This window comes from Calonectris borealis, chromosome 3 (assembly GCF_964195595.1).
Source record: "Calonectris borealis chromosome 3, bCalBor7.hap1.2, whole genome shotgun sequence".
Lineage (NCBI taxonomy): Eukaryota > Metazoa > Chordata > Aves > Procellariiformes > Procellariidae > Calonectris > Calonectris borealis.
Window position 1 is genome coordinate 12,591,220 of NC_134314.1, and position 19,823 is coordinate 12,611,042.

Here is a 19,823-nt window from a genome sequence, read left to right on the forward strand (position 1 = left end):
GTAAGGAAGCAGGGAAGAGAAAAAGTTTACTCCATCCTATTATGTAAGTAAATGTTATTAAATGAAACAACCTGTTTAACAATCTTAAAATATCTGTTTCATCAAGCCTCAAAAACCTTAAGTAACAACATATTTTGCTGCTTATATTGATAAGCCATGGACATGTCGGTTACTATCAGCTATATCCAAGAAAAACAAAAAATGTATTACTGTGCAATTAATTTATAATCACCAAACTCACCAGGTTTCTTAACTTATCCTCTTTCTATTCTATCTCCTTTTGTCATAGGCTGGAAGCATGTCAGACTGAGAGGATTTGAAAGGACTACCCATTAGCCAGTGCTGAATTTCATATTTGCTATTTATGCTAACAAACCACTCCCAAGCCAGTTTATCAGTTAATGCACTCAGACTCTCAGTCACTCTACCAGGAATTGCACTCGTCAAAATAGATTTTGAAGAAAATGCCTTGTCCTGAAATGAAACGAAACAGCTACCATGGCTGATAAATGCTGGTGAGCTCAGGACAGGATGCAAAGATTTCAGAGAGCTCAGTGACTCCTCCTCTGCCACCACCTTGTCACAGCTCAGACTCTGACTAACACAGAACAAGGTTTCACTTGTTTAGTGGCTGTCTGTTACCACCTGCTTTTTCCATGTCCCATCTAACTCTGACCTCCGGAGGAGCTCAGCTGGAGCTCTCTGCCCTGTGTTTTGAGGGCAAAAGTTAATTGCAATCAATTAGGCTACAATGATGCTGTCTAATGAACTCAGCCCAGTCAGGTACCTTCAGATTTTCTGTTACCAAGAACATCTGTGACGTTCAGAGAGATATCAAATAGAGGTATTTTCCAATCTCTGTTTACTCTGCAACTTAGTTTAACCATTTTTTGGGTCATGGGAACATCTTGGAAGCTCTCAAGTATGAGCGTTAACTAATGGAAAAGGCTGCCAGATCCAAATAGCAAACTCTTGTCAAATACCTTTGTATTCTCCTGCTATTATCTACCCAGTGAAAAGGACCTTGCAAAGAATGGCAGTCACTGGACATAAAGGGAGGTTCACTGACAACATCAGTAACAAAATTCATCTTCAGTGCTCCCAAGGAAAGCTTATGCATACAAATAGGAGTTCACAGAAGGAGGCATATGTTTCCCCAGTACAGTTCTTCTGGGCTGTAAATACCCTTTAGAAAACTTACAACAGACAGACAGTTACAGTAGAGAGGTACCAAAGCTTGTTTTGGGGATGGGAGAGGACTGGGACGCAAGGGGTGAGTGATTTCTCCTTGGATTGCAATGCACAGAAATGGAATTATGATCTAAGTGTCTACACTCACTCATGTCAAATAAAAATGAGACAATTCAATTTGAAACTGGGACCAGACGCATTTCCAAGATCCAAGCAGGTTTCCGGGGCTGCAGATGAATGGAAATAATTTGCTGACCAGATAAAATCAATCCGTGGTTTTGTCAAAGCCAGCAGTCACAAAGTAACAAAGTAAACAAAAATAGTATCTTTCTAACGCTGAATAGAGTGCTGCTATTCCACACCATCTCAGGAAAGGAAAAAAAAAAGAATTTGGAGATAAATTTCATTAAAAGAGGGATCTAAAAATACAGTAGACCTGCTTTTGCTTTCCAGACAGGATTAATATAAGCCATCACTCCCTTCCCCTGGAAAAGCCAACGTGCCCTGTGGGACAGCTTTAATATTCTCCTTTGTGTTGAGAGAAGAGGCAGAAACCATGATGACCTACAACACAGGACCTTTCCAAAACCAGATTTACAAACATCCTCCATCCATGAGGATCAGAAACAGAAGGACTGGAGGGGCTTGTGGCACAGGGATTATTAAAACCCACTGAGCAGAGCCGTGACTACCCAGGCTCCTCTGCCTCTCTTGCTTTCTTCTGTAAATCCCTGACGATCTTTGCACCAACAGTGAAAAGCAAGTAGTTCTTCTTGTGTAAGTGACAGTAAACAAGTGAAGTTCCACAAAGATTGCAGGTTGTAAAATTATTGCAAATTAATTTTGTTGTCCATGGAGACAATTAACTCGTGATGTTACCCCTTGGTTCCAGACTACACCTGCCAGTCCAAAGAGTTTGTTCCCAGAGGAAGAAGTGCTGGAACAGCTCCCTCCATCGCCTCACTCCAGGACCTCTGCCCTTGCTCCTTGCCCTCCTCCTGGCCTCAGCCTGGCAGAGGCTTTCTCCTGGGCTTCCCAAAGTCACCTCCCAGCTTTCCAGCGAGACCCTCTCTGGCTGGGAACCACACAAATGCCTTTATTTGCCAGTAACCTCCAAGGAACAAACACATAGCTCTTCCCCAAGCTAGGAGCGAAGAGTCCTTCACCTCTCTCCTACATCTGTGCTCTGTCAGATGGCTCAGACCGGGCCCTAGATTCTGCCTTTCTTCCAGCCCGAGTCCATTTGAGGTCCGCAGACTCATATTGCTGACAGCAGCACATCTGTCTGTCCTTCACTTAGCGACCAGAGATGCAGCTTTCTAGTCTGCTCCTAACAATATTTTTATGGAATGGTCTAGAAGAAATAAAGATGCTGATACAAATTATTCTAAATTATTCTAAAGCCTACAGTATTTATTAAAGATACACATTCATTTGGGACACAATGAAAATTCTCGGTTTTAAGAATTAGTTGAGCATCTCCTACCTGAATATGTCAAGACGTGAAAATGAAGCATCAAAACTCATTAGATGATACTTAAGCAAAATGAGCAATATATTTTTGCAATATATTTCATTTCATACTGAAAATGGCTTTCCTATATTCATTAAGGGATAAGTTTTTTGACCGAGTAAGGATAGATGCTGGAAAAAATAATTATTTCTTTACACCCCCAGAATTCAGAAATGTTATTTCAAACATTTACAAAGGCATGGACTGGAATACAGTTTCTAGTGAACTAATCTAGAACAAAAATGATTGCTTACTTTCCCACAGGAAGAAATCATCGAGTTTCACCCATGCTCCCTTTCCTGCAAGATTAACTGATACTTCTAAACCAACAGCAGATGACCTGCAGTAACCACTCACAAGAGGCTAAAGTCATAAATAGATACAGTCTCAGAAATATTTATCTCAAAGCAAAACAACTCTCAAATCAGCTGAGCAACATGATAGGTTTGCTTGGCACATATTAAGATATAAGGATTGAATCTTCCCACAACTTAGAGCCTATGCAGTTTTCTCAGATAATCCATGCAAAGAAAGCCATAAAAGATCTAACAACTCAGAAAAAAAAATCAGATATAGTTATAAATATCTATGTTGGTAATGAATACAAGCTGCCTATATTTCATTGATGGCAAAAATAAAAAAGCAGACCAGTTTTATCATGACTTTCAAACAGGAGTGCAGAGTCGTAATTAAGCTCAGATCTCAACATCAATGAAAAACTCAATTGTATCAGCATCAACAAAGTCTATATAATATAAATATCTATTGATAATGAGAAGCAACTACACCAAAGGCATGAATAAATATAAAAAAAGCCTATAAATAAAAAAGACTGCATATAACTGCCCGAATAGACTGTGCTGGAAGTTAAATCATATTAATGCTTTAATGAAATGAAAGTTATCTTCTATCAGCACGACATTCTCTAAAGAGTTAGGAAGCAGCTGGAAACACCAATTGAGGGTACCAGCTGTCCTCCGAAGATGCTATCCGAAGAAGCTGTGATCCAAGAACATCAGCTTTTTCAGTTCTTTTGTAAAGTTCTCCAACTGTTCTGGTGGCAAAGCAGAGTTCAAAGGTTTGAATTGCCCCATTAATTCACTCTGGGCTTTATCCTGCTGCCAATAACTCACATGTTAGGGTTGCTGGCTCTTTTCTCCTTTAATCAAAGAGAGGAAGGACTGCAGAGCTGCACAGCCAGTTGCTATGAGTGCTGCCTTACTTTGGTTTATGGAGAAGGGCCAAAGAGTAGGGGGAGGTTTTGGGACTTACTAGAAATATTTTCCCCTCCAGTTAAGGAGCCAGGCACGTATTCCAGCTCAGCTGGAGAGGAACTAAGCAAGAAAACTGGCTGGGCTCAGAGTAGCACAACAGTATTTATAGTATGATTCACAGATGAAACACTTGCTAGTGGGACACAGTGATGTAATTTATTTCAGCAATACTTGTGAAAGGAGCTAAACAGGTAGGCAAAACACAGACGAAGAAGTCTACTGTAACCCTGACTTTCTTCCATTCTTCTTTCACATTCAAAGTTAAGAGGCTGCTTGAATTTAAACCATGTATCTTGAAGCTTTATAGCACTTATGATAAACAATTTGGTGGCACAGGTGAGGTCAGCGTTAAATGCAATGAGATTTCATCATTCTCACAGTGAACGATGAAGCTTTACAAACCACAGAAGTCTGATGTCTATTCAGAAATTAATTGAAATATTTTGTTCAAAATTGCAGGAGACCTAGTACAAAGTTTAATGATTACGTAGCTGTTATACTCTTTATAAGGCACTCTTCAAGCACACCCATGGACTGGCTGCTCAGCGTGTCAAACACAGTAGGATATACAAATGTAAACAAAACACAACAAGGTAAGTTAGGTCCTGACTTTAAAATGTCATATTATATTCCACAACTTTGAAGCCAGGTTTGAAATAAGTTTAGTGCTTAGAAGTCATTTAAAAAGTAATAATGCTCCTCTAAGGAAAGAATTGAACTTCTATTCTGAGTATAAAATGTGGCTATATTTCTGATATCAGCACACTGAATCAAATTACATCTGAAAAATTAAGAAAGTATGAAAAAAACCTGCCTGTCTTGTCTAAGGAGAAACAGATCAGATTTCAATGAATTAAATGGAGTCAAGGAGTTAAGGACAGAGGTTCAAAATACTAGCAGGGATAAAAAAGCAAACTGATGTATTCAAAAGAGCCCAGGGAAATCAGACTTTTGTGTGCGAAGCCCGTCAGAAAACAAAATTTCCTGTTGCCATGGAAATTGAAACAAAACCAAAACCCATTCCCAATCACAATGGAAGGGTGGGATTTTGAAATTTCCTCTGGAAGAAAGTTTCCAGGGGAAAAAAAGGATTAATTCAGAGCCATAAAAATATATTGCTTCTGACATGAAATGCTTTGTGTAGGTAAGGATCAGGATTTCATTTCAGCAGTTCAGCTCACCTCTATTTATATAATTAAAATATTAATAGCTGTATGATAACAAATATTAACACATAAGAAAAACCTTTTCAGTACTATATGCAAATATGTGCATGACAAACTGAACAGATCACAAAGAAGATGATTAAATATTTCTGGTTTGCACTTTGACTTTTAAAATCGGCGATTAAATGGAATTATTAGTACTTCCTTACAAGGGTGCTGCAGGGAAGGTAAATCACATCTGTATAGTGCTCACATGCCAAAATGATCTACACCAAGAAAAATTAGGCAAATATGCCAAAGACTGATAGTAGTCTTGGAATTTGCTCATGGCAGACTGTCACTGCGTCTCCATCATGCTTCCAAGGACCCTTTTACTGAGTAAGAAATTATTTCACTCTCTGTTGACATGTATTCCCAGTTTCTTCCCTAAAGGTCCTCCCTCCTTTTCCACCAGCAAGACCATGGGAAAATATTCGCCAACACCACAAAGGATATCAACTTCTCCCCTTAAGTCCAAGACAGAGTCACAACCGCAATTCGAATGTACAAGGCTGGGTCCCATCATCTATCTGTTTTCTCCTCACCACACCCCAAGTCCTTGGGCCAGGGACATCTCTGTGACACAGGTAGGTAGCCAAGTAAAGTCCTTATTGACTTTTGAAGCCACTGAGTCAGACCCTCAGTGGAGTAAATTTTCCCATCTCCAACAAACTGACAAGTTATACGAATTTTTGGACTGTTGCCACAACTATGGACTCACTGAAAAAAAAGTTGGGTCTCCATGAAGAGGACAGTAATCCAGGGCTTTTTCAACTTTTCAGGCTCACAGCTCCCTTCCACCCACTCAGTAGAGAATTATTATTTTTTTAAACCTGGGTCATTGGAGCAATCTGCTCTATCTTTACACAGATTTATATCAGCACGACTGAGATAACGAGCAGCTGGAGCTGGGGCTGGGCAAGGGGCTGCAGGGGAGCAGGAGGAATTCTTCAGCCACTTTTACCATCAACCTTTCACCTCCACTCTCCCTGGCTTGAGCTCAGCTCCTTTGCTCCCTAAACAGTACAGAAAAAAACTATGCTTTGTCTTCTTGCAAAAGCCTTTCCATACATTAAGATTGCTCTAACTGCCCAAGCCTTCTCTTCTCTAGACTAAACAGCATAAATATTAAACAATAATATTATAACAATCTCTCTCGTGAGCCTACCTATCCATTTTAGTACACCACTTCTGCTTACCAGCCACTAAGCAGTTACTGGTTGATGCTAGTTTATTTACTGGAAAGAGCTCTATTCGAAACATATTCACCAATTATTGCAAAAGAACATAAATATCCATTTGTAACTATTACTTAAAAGAAATAACAATTTTCTCTCTGATCAGCCTTCACAGTTAGATTCCCGTCAAAGGAATCACATGAACAGATGGGGTCCAACAGGCTTTTCATGTGTTTTCTTTTTTTGTGCTTCATAACGAAGCTCTCACTCATAAACTTGTTAAAATGGGCTCATTTCCTTTCTCAGGATGTGATTTTCTTGTAACTGCTTTTTATTTTCTGTCTTGAGCAAACTAGACGATTCACTTCTCCTTACCAATCACCACCTGAGCGTCACGCACATCAAGGGAAAGCAATGGATCAGCCACAGCAACCACAGAGGTGACATATTTTTTTTCTCCATCTGAATTCCCCAAGGAAAATAAGCATTTTCCAAAGAACACAGCTAAAACTGGATGAAAACAATTTTTTGTGAATAGCAAATTCATTGAAAAAGGCTGTGACAGGGAGACCAACTTTATTTCTGAATCCAGCCCACAGTTGGTGGGAATTTTCCACAAAACAAACAAACCGAACAAAAACAAAACAAAAAAGGCAGGAGGGATTTTGGAACAGTGCATATTTCATTGTGAAATTTTCTAAGAGCATCTTGTTTCCAAAGATGCTGAAATGTTGCATTTCAACATATTCTAAAAAAATACTTTTTCATTGTGAAACTTTTTTTTTTATTATTTCAAACCAGCCTAAATTTAATTAGATGCAAAAGCATTAACCCCTCAAAATCAAATTAAACATTGAGTCAAAGAAAAAAAGCTCAAGGGGTCTTAAATTATGGATTTTTTTAAACAATTTGGATCACCAACCAAATAGAAAAACCTATTGTTTGCTGTAATAAATTATATTATTTTTTATATAACTATAACAGGACAGCACAGGGGATGATTATTTTTTTTCCCCTCTTATTAATATGTCTTTTTTTTTCCTTAGATATTTCATTAAAGACAGCTCATTTTAAACAGCTTAACCAAAACTAAAATCAGCTCTTCCAACAAGACCTCAACTTTTTCCACTTCTCCACAGTTAAGTCACCACTTTCCCAGTAACATGAGGTCGTCTTCAAGATCACCACCCCATTTTTGACCACCACATTCTTCCTAGGGAAGGAGTGTATAAATTGAGAGACAACTGCCATCCTACATAGTTTAAATGTCAGAAAAGAGAGGCAAAAGACGTGATGGAAACCAGAAGTGCTGGATGACAGAATGGCTGGCACAGGATCACATGAAACTTCAATTAGAGCCGCAAGGGAAGATCCCAATCCTTTGTAGCCCAAAGCCGCTACTCTTCACCACGAGAGCATCCGCCTGAGCCAGCCCAGTTCCGTCCCTGACGCCCCATGCCTGCCTGCATTGCAATACCTACCGTTTTCTCTTCCTGGTGGAAGCAGGATTGGCTCCCGATCCCTTCAGTACTGTTGTTCCCAAATGACCACAACAAAACACTTAGCTGTCCACTTTCCCAGCACTTGAGCTGCCTTCACACTGCCAAAGAAAACTTTTAATTAAGGGGTGTAAAACTGACAGGATTGATCACAGAGATGGTTTCCTCCATGCAGAGCTCTCTCAGATTCCAACCTCCTTTTTCCGCTACTTTTTTTGACCACTTAATTAACAAGTGGTTCATCATCTGACTTGCCAAGAGAAAGGTATCTCAATCTCCATGAAAGGAGTCAGAGATAGGAAAGAGTCAGCAATTTTTCTTTCCTGTCCTTATTTTTTTTATGCTCAAGAGTATGTATAGTTTCTTCTTGATGATTTAGCCCAACAAAGATCACTCTGATAACTGTGGAATTATTTGGTCATGAGAGTTATTATTCAAATATTTTTGCCTGCCTTTCTTCACCACACAAAAAGCCACACATTTTTCTTCCCTTTTTCTCCTCCATTCAAAAATAAATAATCGATCAACCCATGTAAGGTTTATTGCAAGTGGTTTTTTGTATGGTGAACTAGATTTGTGATGAGGAAGTCACCTGCATTTTAAAGGAACTGGATACTGAAAATACATGTGGGAGAACAGGATTTTAACAATACAAAGCATTTCTTCCTGACCTCATTCCCTTCACCCTTTCTTTTAGTTCGCTGAATAGCTGGGAACATTGCATAGATTATATAGCCTAACACGTGCTGTATGCCTAAAAGAGGACTAAGCATTGCCAAAGCCTTCTTGGATGCTATAAAGTACAGGATCAAAAGGAAAAGAAAGACCACAAAGTGAGCTAGACTGTCCCCTTCCCAAACCAAATTTATCTCGCAGGTTACACTTCACAGTGGTTCATCCATTTTGAAATGACCGCAGGGAGGGAGGGAAACTGCACTTTGCCGAAGCTGCACTATGGCACAGTCCTCTTCCTTGGAAGATGTTTCTCTGTCGCAGCTGAGGAGAGGAAAAGCTTCAAGACGTGGGGGGTAAGATTTCCCGACAAAGCATCTTTGCAGCATGTCCTTTCTACAGACATGGCTGTTGCCATCAGCTCCTTTTTCCTGCTCCATTTCCTCCTTTCAGCTGCTCTCGTTGCATCTCTCGTCTGATTTCAGGACTGAAGAAGCGTTTTAATGCTTGGGAAAACTGGCATCGGATTGAGAAGGACATTGTGGACAGGGCACAGAAGGCTGCAGTCCATGCGGGGCAGTTATGCAGCAGAAAACCACTGGTGCAGAGATGTCATCTTCTTTCCACCCATCACCCCGAGCACAGAGTAGGCAAGAGCTGTGTGGCACATCCAGCATGCAGATTCCCTAACCCAGTCCTCAGATTCCTCCAACACTTATTTTCATATGGACTTGCAGTGGCCCTAAAGACTCTCCGAACACTGAATTTTCACCTAAATTTTTTTATGCTTCTCCCATTCCTGCCCTGTCATTACTCCTATGACAAGGCAGAAAAGCCAGGGGAAAAAGCCACCTTCGAGCCACCTTTTCCCCCTCGTCTCAGAATCTGCTTTCAAGGAACGCTTGTGTTCTCTAAACCCTTTCCGGATACCCTAAAACTTCTTGGGATTAATTAAAACATTAAGTGGGGCATATAGAGGTATTCAGCAGGTGACAATACAGTGAAAGCAAGCTAACAGAAACCAACATTTCTGCTGCAAGTGCCCTTGGCAAAGACCCACTTGCATGCTCGCACTGCATTGCCTAATGGGATCACTTTGCATGCACCGCACACCCCTGTAATGCAGCAACTCCTCGGCGAGTGCCAGCACAGTACATTAACAGAGGTTACCTTTGGTGCCAGACTTCTAAAAGCCTGCACAATAACGCTTTGACAGCTGTCCAATCAGTCTGTATACGTCTAGATATATAAAATACCCAAAGCGCTAGCCTCCCATTTACAGAGGCAGTCTAAAAGCCAAGAGTACACTACTGCACCAAAAGCTGCAACTAGAACAGAACCAGATTAATACCTGAATTTCTATTAACCTTTCATTCACTGAACACTGCCAGAACTTTAGTTTTGTTTCTTGAGATACATTAAATGTACCATACCTATGCATGAATCCATATGTTGCTTAGGAATGCTTCTGATGAGTTTTAAATTCATTCTTAAGCCCTGTAACAGTGTATTTGACATCACTCCAGCCTGAAATGCTGTACCCTACCTTTTCCTTCAGATTCAATTATTTCAAAAATTTCTCTAGATAAATATTAATTGTCTATTATTTATTTTGATTCTTTAGTCAATACAAAAAATGCTAATGCAAAAGTGTGTGATGCCAAAGGCAAAAGAACAGAATTATAAAATAAATTATAAAAAATTCAAGCACCCCCCCCATCCTACCCACCAGCCATTTCTCTTTCCACACCTATTACTAGAGCTAATTTAATCTTAAAAATATCCAGCAAGGAAAAATGTTGCTGTGTTTTTGGTACGTTATGTTTTTGCATTTAAAAAAAAAAGAAAAGTTGGAACAACATGAAAAATTATTGTCCCAAGGGAAGAGGGGTGCTTACAAAAAAGTCATGTTAGTTTTTAACTGCCTTAACTTCAATGTGCTGTTCATTTCATTCAACACTCTTCATCACCACAGAAGAGCAAGATTGTTGTTGGGGAAGTTGGGATACCCACCTGAAATACTTAGAGAAATAAGAAAAAAATGTGGTTTGCTTTCCACCCAGGAGGCTTATGAAGCCATGCTCTCAGACACCAGCATCCTTCTGGTTCATAAGGAATTCCTGTGCACTCACAAGCATTCAACTGGCTTTTTGGCACCATGAGTTATTTATTCACCATGTTTTTTCCAAAGATCCACAATCCAAATATACAAATTGCAATCTCATTTTCCAAAAACCAAAGAAATGGATGCTTATTTGTGTACTTGGGGTTACACCACCTGGAATAAAATGCCAAACTTATCTATCTCCCTGTCTCAGGACCTAAGCTGGTCTTCAAATAATTGATTAAAAAAATCACCTAAAGTCCTAAGATGCACAATTCAGGAGCAGAGAAAATCTTTCTGTGAAATGCACGGCATTTGATGCTGTCAAAAAATAATAATGGAGTAGAAAAACCGTTTGAACTCTTTCACGCTTGTAGTTTCCAAGTTTCTAGGAAATGGGGTAGAAGCTGCAAGGATGATTTATAGCATGTGCAACACTTCAGAAACATCCAAACTCCAGTCAGCGTGAAAGGCAGAGACAGCATAACATCTAGCAACTGGCTTAGAGAAAAGGACATATTGTACCTGCAACTCAAAGCTTGTGGGAAGACAACATACTACTCCAGCTAATGGAATGGGTTCAAGGTTATATACAGATCTCTCCCTGTGATTCAGTAAAAGCCCTTGAATTAACGCAACACAGAGTAGCCTTCAAATGGCTGCAGCTAAATATCTGAACTTTGAAGTTCTTCCTCGTTTCTGCTTTCTCTCCCAGGTCTCTTCTTTGAGGTGTAGGAGGTTGTCAACACCAATTTCAGTGTTATCATACAGACGTCAGTATTTTCTCACCCAACCCCATCCCTTTCTAGGGACAGCTGGCTGCACACCTAATAGCCCCAGGAAAGCTCTGTTGAGCAGTCCCCAGGGCTATAGGGGTCCCTCAGCCTATATGCTCAACCAAGAAGTTCTCAGTGCTAAGTGTGCAAAGGAAGAAGGGGAAGCCCACTACCAGTGTGTGTTCACGGTCCCACGCTCCTCCTCACCACCGAGGCAGCTGCAACATTAAAACAGCAGTTGCAGCTAAACAATATTTCTGCAATTTCTCCAAGCCTGGAATTTTTTCCAGCTTCACAGCTGTAATACCAGGACTTGGCTCACTATTATTATATTTATTATTTATTATTTATACTAATGCACAGGGGCAGATTTTACAACACATGGCACAGTACGAATATTTTATATGGCTTACAGGTAGCCAAGAAATAATGCAAATTTGGGTCACAAAAGTACTGTCAGCATATTGTGCCTGCCTCCTTGCCAACATCAGTTTGCTCCCTCTGGTATTTTATTATGCGTTTTTTTAATTACTATAGGATACTGAACTTCAACTTGCAGGTCATTACAGACTCTAACAGACAGCTAGCAAGGCTTTGGGAAAGTCAAAATTTTATTGTATAGGAAACTGTTTTTAGCAATATTACAGTGGATTAATCCTTACCCAGTGGCTAGCACTGATCAGGCTTCAGAATGGATTCCTGTGTCTGGCTTCATGTCACCCAGTTCAGATGCCTACATCAGAAACACAGTCCTTCCTACATGTACAATGTTGAGAGGGGACGGATGGCACCACCAGAGGATAATCAAGTCCCTACCTCTTGTCGTCTAGCACTCCTCAGATCTAACTTCAGCTTAAAGGCCAGGCATCTAACCCAACTAAATCATATAGCCTTGTTGTATAGCTATCTTCAGATAGGACCCATCTACAGATAAGACCTTTGTATAGATAGGATGTGCTGTCTCCTGAGGAGGTCTGTTGTTTCTCTGTTGACAGAGAGCGCCCAAATGACCAGCCACGTAATAGCTGAGGTTAGGGGAAACGAATTCTGCCAGGGTGTCTTTCTGTCTCTGCTGATTCGTAAGAGATCCTAGGACAATGACACTAAATTAGGCAATACCAACCTCTAACATAGTCATATGCTAGTTAAAGTAGGATTTGCAGTGGAAATAGCGACGAATGCCATAAAAAATTAGGTGACTCAGACAATATATATATGCCATTGAATAGTAGAAAGCAACTAAAGATTAAACCATTGTAATGCAACACCCTCCTGGGCTCTATCTTGAAATAGTTTTGAAGAAGCAGGGAGAGCAGATTACCTTCATAAGTCACCACATGAAGCCGCCATAGATTGGTTTTAATTGACAAAATACAGGACCAGTTAAGGTTCTCCTCCACTACCAGCCCTCAGCTTGGGAACTCCAATTCCTTGGCCTACAGGTTCATGGGCCTTTTGGGGATGGTGCAAAGTCTCTCCCTCCCCCTGGTATATATGATTCAGGGAAAACTGATGTGTGTGTGGACGAGAGAGCCCTTGACCTGCGGCCCTTGATCTGCTAAAACTCCGAGCAAAGACTGCCCCCTCCAATATGTTCATTAAAAAGATATGAGATGTAGGTGGTTTCTCAAGGAAAGCATCATACTTTATATTTAATCTGATTATATTATACACCTAAATGAGCTTTGCCCAGAGGGCATATATACAATTACATATAAACTACATCCACCCCCCAGGAGTTCTGTCTTTTACTCCTTAACTACCTATAACAGCTATGAGCCTACACCACAGCAAATTACCACTCCTTGTGCACCTTAGTTGTGCGAGCCAGGTGGGAGGGCAATGCCCAGCGTGGAAGTAAATAACAAAGCCTTGTAACTTGTCTAGGGACACACAGTGACTTTTTCTTCTGCTAGATTGTGCTTGGACCAGAGGCTCATCATGAAAAATTAACTATAAATACACAAGAAATTAAAAAAGAGGTCTCAGCAAGTCATGACATTTTGCTGTGCTTAGAAGAGACACTGCAATTATTGTGCAGCAGGAAAGTGCTGAGATGGTTTTAATGGCATTTTTATGTCTCTTGATTGACAGAGCACAAGCATTTCAGAAATACAAGCAACAGCACTGCAGCCATACAGCACCAGACAGCAATATTTACCAATTGTGACCAAGATACTATCAGCCACAAATTGCACATCTAGCACAGGATTATTCTGATTTTGTTTGAGAATGTCCTCTTTTGGATGAAGAGGTATTAGCAGCTTCACAAACACTGTCAGCTAATCAAAAAATATTAGAGAAACTCTCCACAGCTTAGTGGTTTTCTGTCACTTGCTCTAGATGTTAGGAATGTGTGGAAATGAATAAATGTATAAATACACAGCAGCCTGTCAGGAGCCCTTGGCAGGCCGCGAGCCCAGGTACTGCCTTTGCCAGTCAAATCTGCCTGATACTCTCAGCATTCCCTGACAGCAACCCGTTCGCATGGGAGTCAGCATGGAGTCTGCTTTTAAATGGTAATATTTCGCATTAAGGTGCCTGACACTAATTTCTACCGAAGCCACAAGTGATATTTCGCTAACAGGCCTGACACAGATGTGCTGTTTATCTAGCTCACGTTTACGCTCGTTGATTTGAGCCACATTGTGACTTTTCTTACAAAAAAGCACAGCCCGTAAGTGTGTTAATCACTGCTCATATACACAGCAGGAGGGCTCAGTAATTAATCCCCGCTAATGCCTGCTGCCATCCAGGTGGATGAAACATGCCTTTCTGGACTCAGAAAGACCATTGTTCTGGGACAGAAACAGGACTGCTGGACCACAGGCTGGCTGGGAAGGGAGGCCAGGGTGGTAGCAGGAGGGGATGCAAGGCAGAAGGGGCAGAAAAGGAAGAAAAGCACTGGTGGAAAAAACAAGAAATGAAGTGAAGACATGTGAGGATTCTTTCTGTCAACTTCTTTCTCTTTTCCTTTCTTCCAAGGTTCTTTCACGCTTTTCTGTCATCCCTTTTGACTGACAGCTTCCTACCTTCTCCCGTTTCTCTCTTCTCATTCCTCTCCATTGGCCTTTTCCCTCTCCTAACACACACTGAAAAATGGTGGCAGCGACAGAGCCCGCTCCCAGCAAGGCACGAGCTGTGGGCAGTTGGGCGATACCCCCTGCCAGCTGGAAGCTGCTGAAACAAGGAACTGCAACACGGTGCAGCGGTGTCTTTCCAGGCTACACTAGGGAAAAGCGCTGCAAAGATGGATGCTACTCTGGAAATTATGAGTATCGAAGGGGAAGCATTTGCCATCAAGACAAAAAAAACTAATAATGTGCCAGGAAACTGTTTTATATAAAGACAAATAAATCTCTCCCATACAAAATGGGATGCATATCAAAACAGTAACATCTTCTCTGCTTTGGTGTCTGAAACACAGCAGCTGGGTGGAGAGAATTTAGGATGTGTTTTTGAAGAGAAAAACACACAGTACGGGAATACAAAAGCAATAAAGACAATCTACCTTTCGTTATTACATATCGATATTTGTGGTATTACATATTGATAACATTGATAACTCTAGACCAAGGAAGAAGACAAATTAAATAAGAAACAATCCCCTCTTAAGCTTATCTCTTATTAGTAAATTATTCTACTAAAAACTTTTACTAGCAGGAAGAACATGCAGTATCTCAGTATTTGCTCTCACCTGCTTTTTTCTGGCACTCAAGACTCGTGACACTCCCTAGTACCAGTGCGTGTTACAGGACTGCAGCTCTGTCTGGACGGGAGTATCTTTTGGCATGAAACAGGGCTCACATCCTGCTCCCAGTTCACCTATGTGAAACCAAGATGCTGGATTTATTCCAGCAAAGGGAACAGATAACAACAAAACCATTTTTAAAGATACAACTGATTTGAAAAAAGCCGAGATCTCATCCCAGAAATCAAAGTAACATATACTACATGATACACGGATATGTACTCTACCTTCTGATATGTTCCAAAAGACATGCCTTACTTTGCTGCAAGATGTATCTATGCATAAAAAAAAAGTCAGAGGAACTTAAACAGTGTCACAGCCTTAAGATTCATTCACATGATCAAGAACTTATCAATTTTATGACAAATTACCAGTCAGTAAAATTTAATACAAAAAGTTGTATATCCTGTGATCCTTGGGTAATGATTTATATGTAAGATTAGATTTTTCACTCATGGGTTTTTTTAAATATTTAATACAAATTTCTTCCAGTTTTTGTTGCATTTCATTGCTTTTGAACTTCAGTGGCAATGTAATATATCTTTATATGGAGACTACCAAGAGAGTTTCTTTGGACAGAGAGTAATTTTTATGCTGTTATTCTGCTGGTTCCTATTATATTCATATGCACATACATATTTAATATTTTATAACATTGCATCTTTGTAATGCTAATTGTTCACTAAGAACAAAACACATTTAGGCTAACTTTCCCTTTTGGTATTCCTGCACTAACTATAGGAAGAATTAACCTTAATTATCTGTGAAGCATCACATACACTTATGACACTCAGCAAGTAATAAGCCAAATTTTGAAATTTCTCCAAAGCTCAAAATACTCTCTTTAAGTCCCACATCACTATATTGGTGCACAGCAGTCCTGAGGGACACCTCTTTCTGAGGTATAGGTTGATCCATCCCATTCTTTTTTGTTTCTCCATCTCAGAGAGAGGTTAGAGCTCTGTGCCTCAGTAAATACCAGTGCACCTCAGCTACTCAGTGTATTTGGCAATAGAAAACCTGGCAGACATCTGAAAAATCAACCCTCTGCAGAGGCTAAAATCGATTGCCATCTTCTGGTTTTACTCAGTCTTGAAGTCAACTCCCACTGAGTTTGACCTGCCTGTGTAGAAACTGAGTAAGGGCTTCAGTGCTTGGCCCAATAATTTAAAAAAAAAAAAAAAAAAAAGAGTGAAGCCTCTCTTTAAGGAAAATATCAACATCACAGTATCTTCAATCCTCTGTTGCCCAGCATCTACTCTAGTCACCAGACAAATGAAAGAAAATGAGTGTTCAGAAACACTATGGACTTCTATAAGGTCCTCGAGTTTCGCCAGCACTCCTTTATGCTAGGCTCAAGGGCTGGCTTCCCTTTTAAATAGCCCTAGAAGATCCAGTTTGAACCAGAGCAGGATTAGCTGGCTGCATAGGAAATCCCTGGAGAGGAGAGGAACGCACAGAGCTGCAGCACTCTGCCAGGCAATGAGCACCGCTCCAGCCCATAGTACAAAGCAGGAAAGCTGCCATCACCGACAGATGAGCTTTAGAAAAAGGAGACAAAATAGTTTAATATATGGGTGCCCACACGCAGTGCCCACCCTACCTCTCCGATGGGTGATATATGGTAGAGGAGAGCATGTCCACACATCTCTGTTGCTTGGCATTACAGCCCTGGACTGAGAACCGGTGCAGCCGAGATGCTGCTCACATTTGCTCCTACCACCAAGGCAGTAACCTCCAGCAAAGGAGCAGTGCTGACAGCAGGGAGCAATAACTTCTAAAGACCACCACAGACGTTTGCTTCAGTGCCCACAAAACAAAGCCTCTGGGGAAGCCACCAGGGTGGTCTTAATCACAGCAGGATCCTCTCCAGGCACCAGAATTGCTCAGGTTCGCAATGGCAGAAGAGGTGGCTAAAAGGTACAATAAGGTCCTGTCCTGCCCTACGCCACATGCTTCGTCCTGCAACTTCTGATTTAGACGATTGAGGACCTGATAGAGCTTGGCCATGCTGGACACTGGGAAAAATATAGGCACAATGGGATTAATTTATTTTAACAAACTAAAAATGTATTGTGCTTTTGGAAAGAAATTCATAAATATTATGCTTCCATGGAGTAAAAACAATATGTACCAATACATTTTCTGCCCCAACTTAGGAAACGGGTTCCCAACTCCAAAATTACATAAATGTGCTAGTGAGCACAGTTTTACATGTACCTAATTTCTTCTTTCTCCTGATGTATTTGCAGGTAAAAAATTCATTGACTTGTGCGATAGTTCTTCCATGTTTGTAATATATTTCTACCTGAACAGCAGCAAACTATAATATAATCTGCTTTAAAAGCAGATTCTGTATAAGCTATCAGATTGCTGCAGGGGAAAAACAACCAAACAAACAAAAAAACCCCACAAAACCAAACAAACACTGATCTCACATTTAAAACTGTTTTCCTGACTTTTTCTCCCAAAAAATGCATAACATTAGTTGTGTAAAAACTAAATCACCATATGAGGCATATTTTAAAGCCTTATATAAACAATGAAGCTTGTATGGCATTCTCAGAGCAAAGAATGTCCAAATATGGCTGAGAGTTAAGCACCCTGAGAATTAACTGCTCTTAATGAGTTCACTGAAGTTTGTAAGTCCACATTTACCAAGAATCAGAAGAGAAATAAAGGGAAGAGAAAGTGATTCAACTCATTTTCCTGTACCATTTTCCAAAGATGTTGCGTTATAAACATCCTCCATATCTTGGATGCTGGAGGCATCTGTTGAATCTTGGTCACTGACTACAATTCCTACTGAAGAAAGGCTGGAAATGAAGGAGTGCATCTTTTTTGCATAAATATCTCTAATGTTAAAATAAGGTAGGTCATTACATTTCTCTTTGCGATCATTGTTGCATTGGTCTGGATCAATATCTTTTTGTTTTTGATAGTACTTAGAAAACTTATTGAAAATAATGGTGATTGGAAGTGCTACCACTAGTATCCCACAGATAATGCATAGGGTGCCGAGCAGCTTTCCAGCAAGCGTGACCGGGTAAGTGTCCCCATAACCAACAGTGGTCATGCTAATGGTTGCCCACCACCAGCAAACAGGGATGCTGTGCAGTTCTGACGAATCATCGTCTTTCTCCACTGAGTAGACAAGCACTGAAAAAATAGAAATCCCAACAGACAAAAACAAAAGCAGAAGTCCAACTTCCTGATAGCTATGTCTCAAAGTGGCGCCTAAAGACCGCAGTCCTACAGAGTGCCTGGCCAGTTTAAGGATGCGAAATATCCTCATTAACCGCAGGATCTGAACCACTTTCCCCATGTTTTCAATATCTTCACTTTCTTCTTCCTTCGTATCCACAGCCAAGGTGGCATAAAATGGGATAATAGAGACAAAATCAATGATATTCAGTGGTTTCTTCCAGAACTTCTTTTGACTCGGAGCAGTGATGAGCCTGATCACTAGCTCAGCAGTGAACCAGATGATGCACGTAATCTCCACCGCTTCCAGTACAGGGTCTTCAATCTCCCTGTCATTGGCGTCCAGCCTTTGAAACTCTGGCATGCTGTGAATGCACATGGCCACGATTGACGCCAAGACAACACTCAGGGATGACACAGCAATTAACTTGGCAGACAAGCAGTATGCAGGATTTTCCATTCTGACCCAGATTTTCTTTCTTATTTCACCAAAACACAGATTGTCAAACTTTTCCAGCTCTTTATCAAATATGGATGACTCTTCATTAGAGGAATCTATACTTCTGTCATTGCTCTTCTGATCCCAGTCTTTCTCAGGACCTTCTTCTTTCCTTTCTTGGTACCGATTGCTGCAGCAGGAATCAATAAACAGCTCGTTTATCCCCCAGTACTCTATTTCCTGGCAGAAGGAAAAGACACAAAGTTCTTCCATGACGTGAAGTTTGCCCGTATAGTAAAAATTCAGAACATATCGGAACAAGGAAGGATTCCTGTCAAAGTAATATTCCTTGTCTGCAACACTATAATCATCACACAGTTCCAGAATAGCCTCTTCTGAATGGCATTTGAGAAGTTTCCCAAGTCTGGTATGGGGAAATCGGAGCAAGGTGCTTTGATCCACTGATTGCTTAAAGCCACCCACATTCAAATTGATAAGTTCTGCATCTTTGCCAGGTCTGTGGAAAAATTCACCATAAACCATTTTGAACAGAAGCGTTTCACTGCTGGTGCCCAGCGAGATTACATTGAACCTAAAAAGAACGTAAGATATTGTTAGAGCATTTAATTCAGTTTTGCTTTTGTGATACATTCTTTTTTCCATGTCCAATTACTGTGAAATGTTATAGCAAAAAAAGAAACGAAATTATGAATACCATTATTTAGCACTTCACAGAAGTAGGTTTAAATCAGTTTGATGGTTTGAAATTAACACTCATGAGATAAATGTACTGCAATGAAGTAAAAAATCTTTGGGTTAAAAACAGAAAACTTGTCAAACCATCAAAATATTTAGGACAAAGCTTAAAAAGAGGTGTCTCTCAATTATGTTTCAGTAGAGCAGTATTGCTTTATATGATGTTCCAATTTATAATCCGCTACTTTCAACCTTACCTGCTTGAATGTGGACTGCAATTACTTCTGTTGTCATATCAATTAATTTCTTTCTGGAGACATC

General features: G+C 40.4%; 1 protein-coding gene across 1 annotated transcript; it reads right to left on the bottom strand.

Moving 5' to 3' along the window:
* Positions 1-17,864: 17,864 nt before the first annotated feature.
* KCNS3 (potassium voltage-gated channel modifier subfamily S member 3) lies at positions 17,865-19,349 on the bottom strand. Its single transcript, XM_075148018.1, has one exon. The coding sequence runs from the start codon at positions 19,347-19,349 to the stop codon at positions 17,865-17,867; it is 1,485 nt and encodes a 494-aa protein (XP_075004119.1).
* Positions 19,350-19,823: the final 474 nt, after the last annotated feature.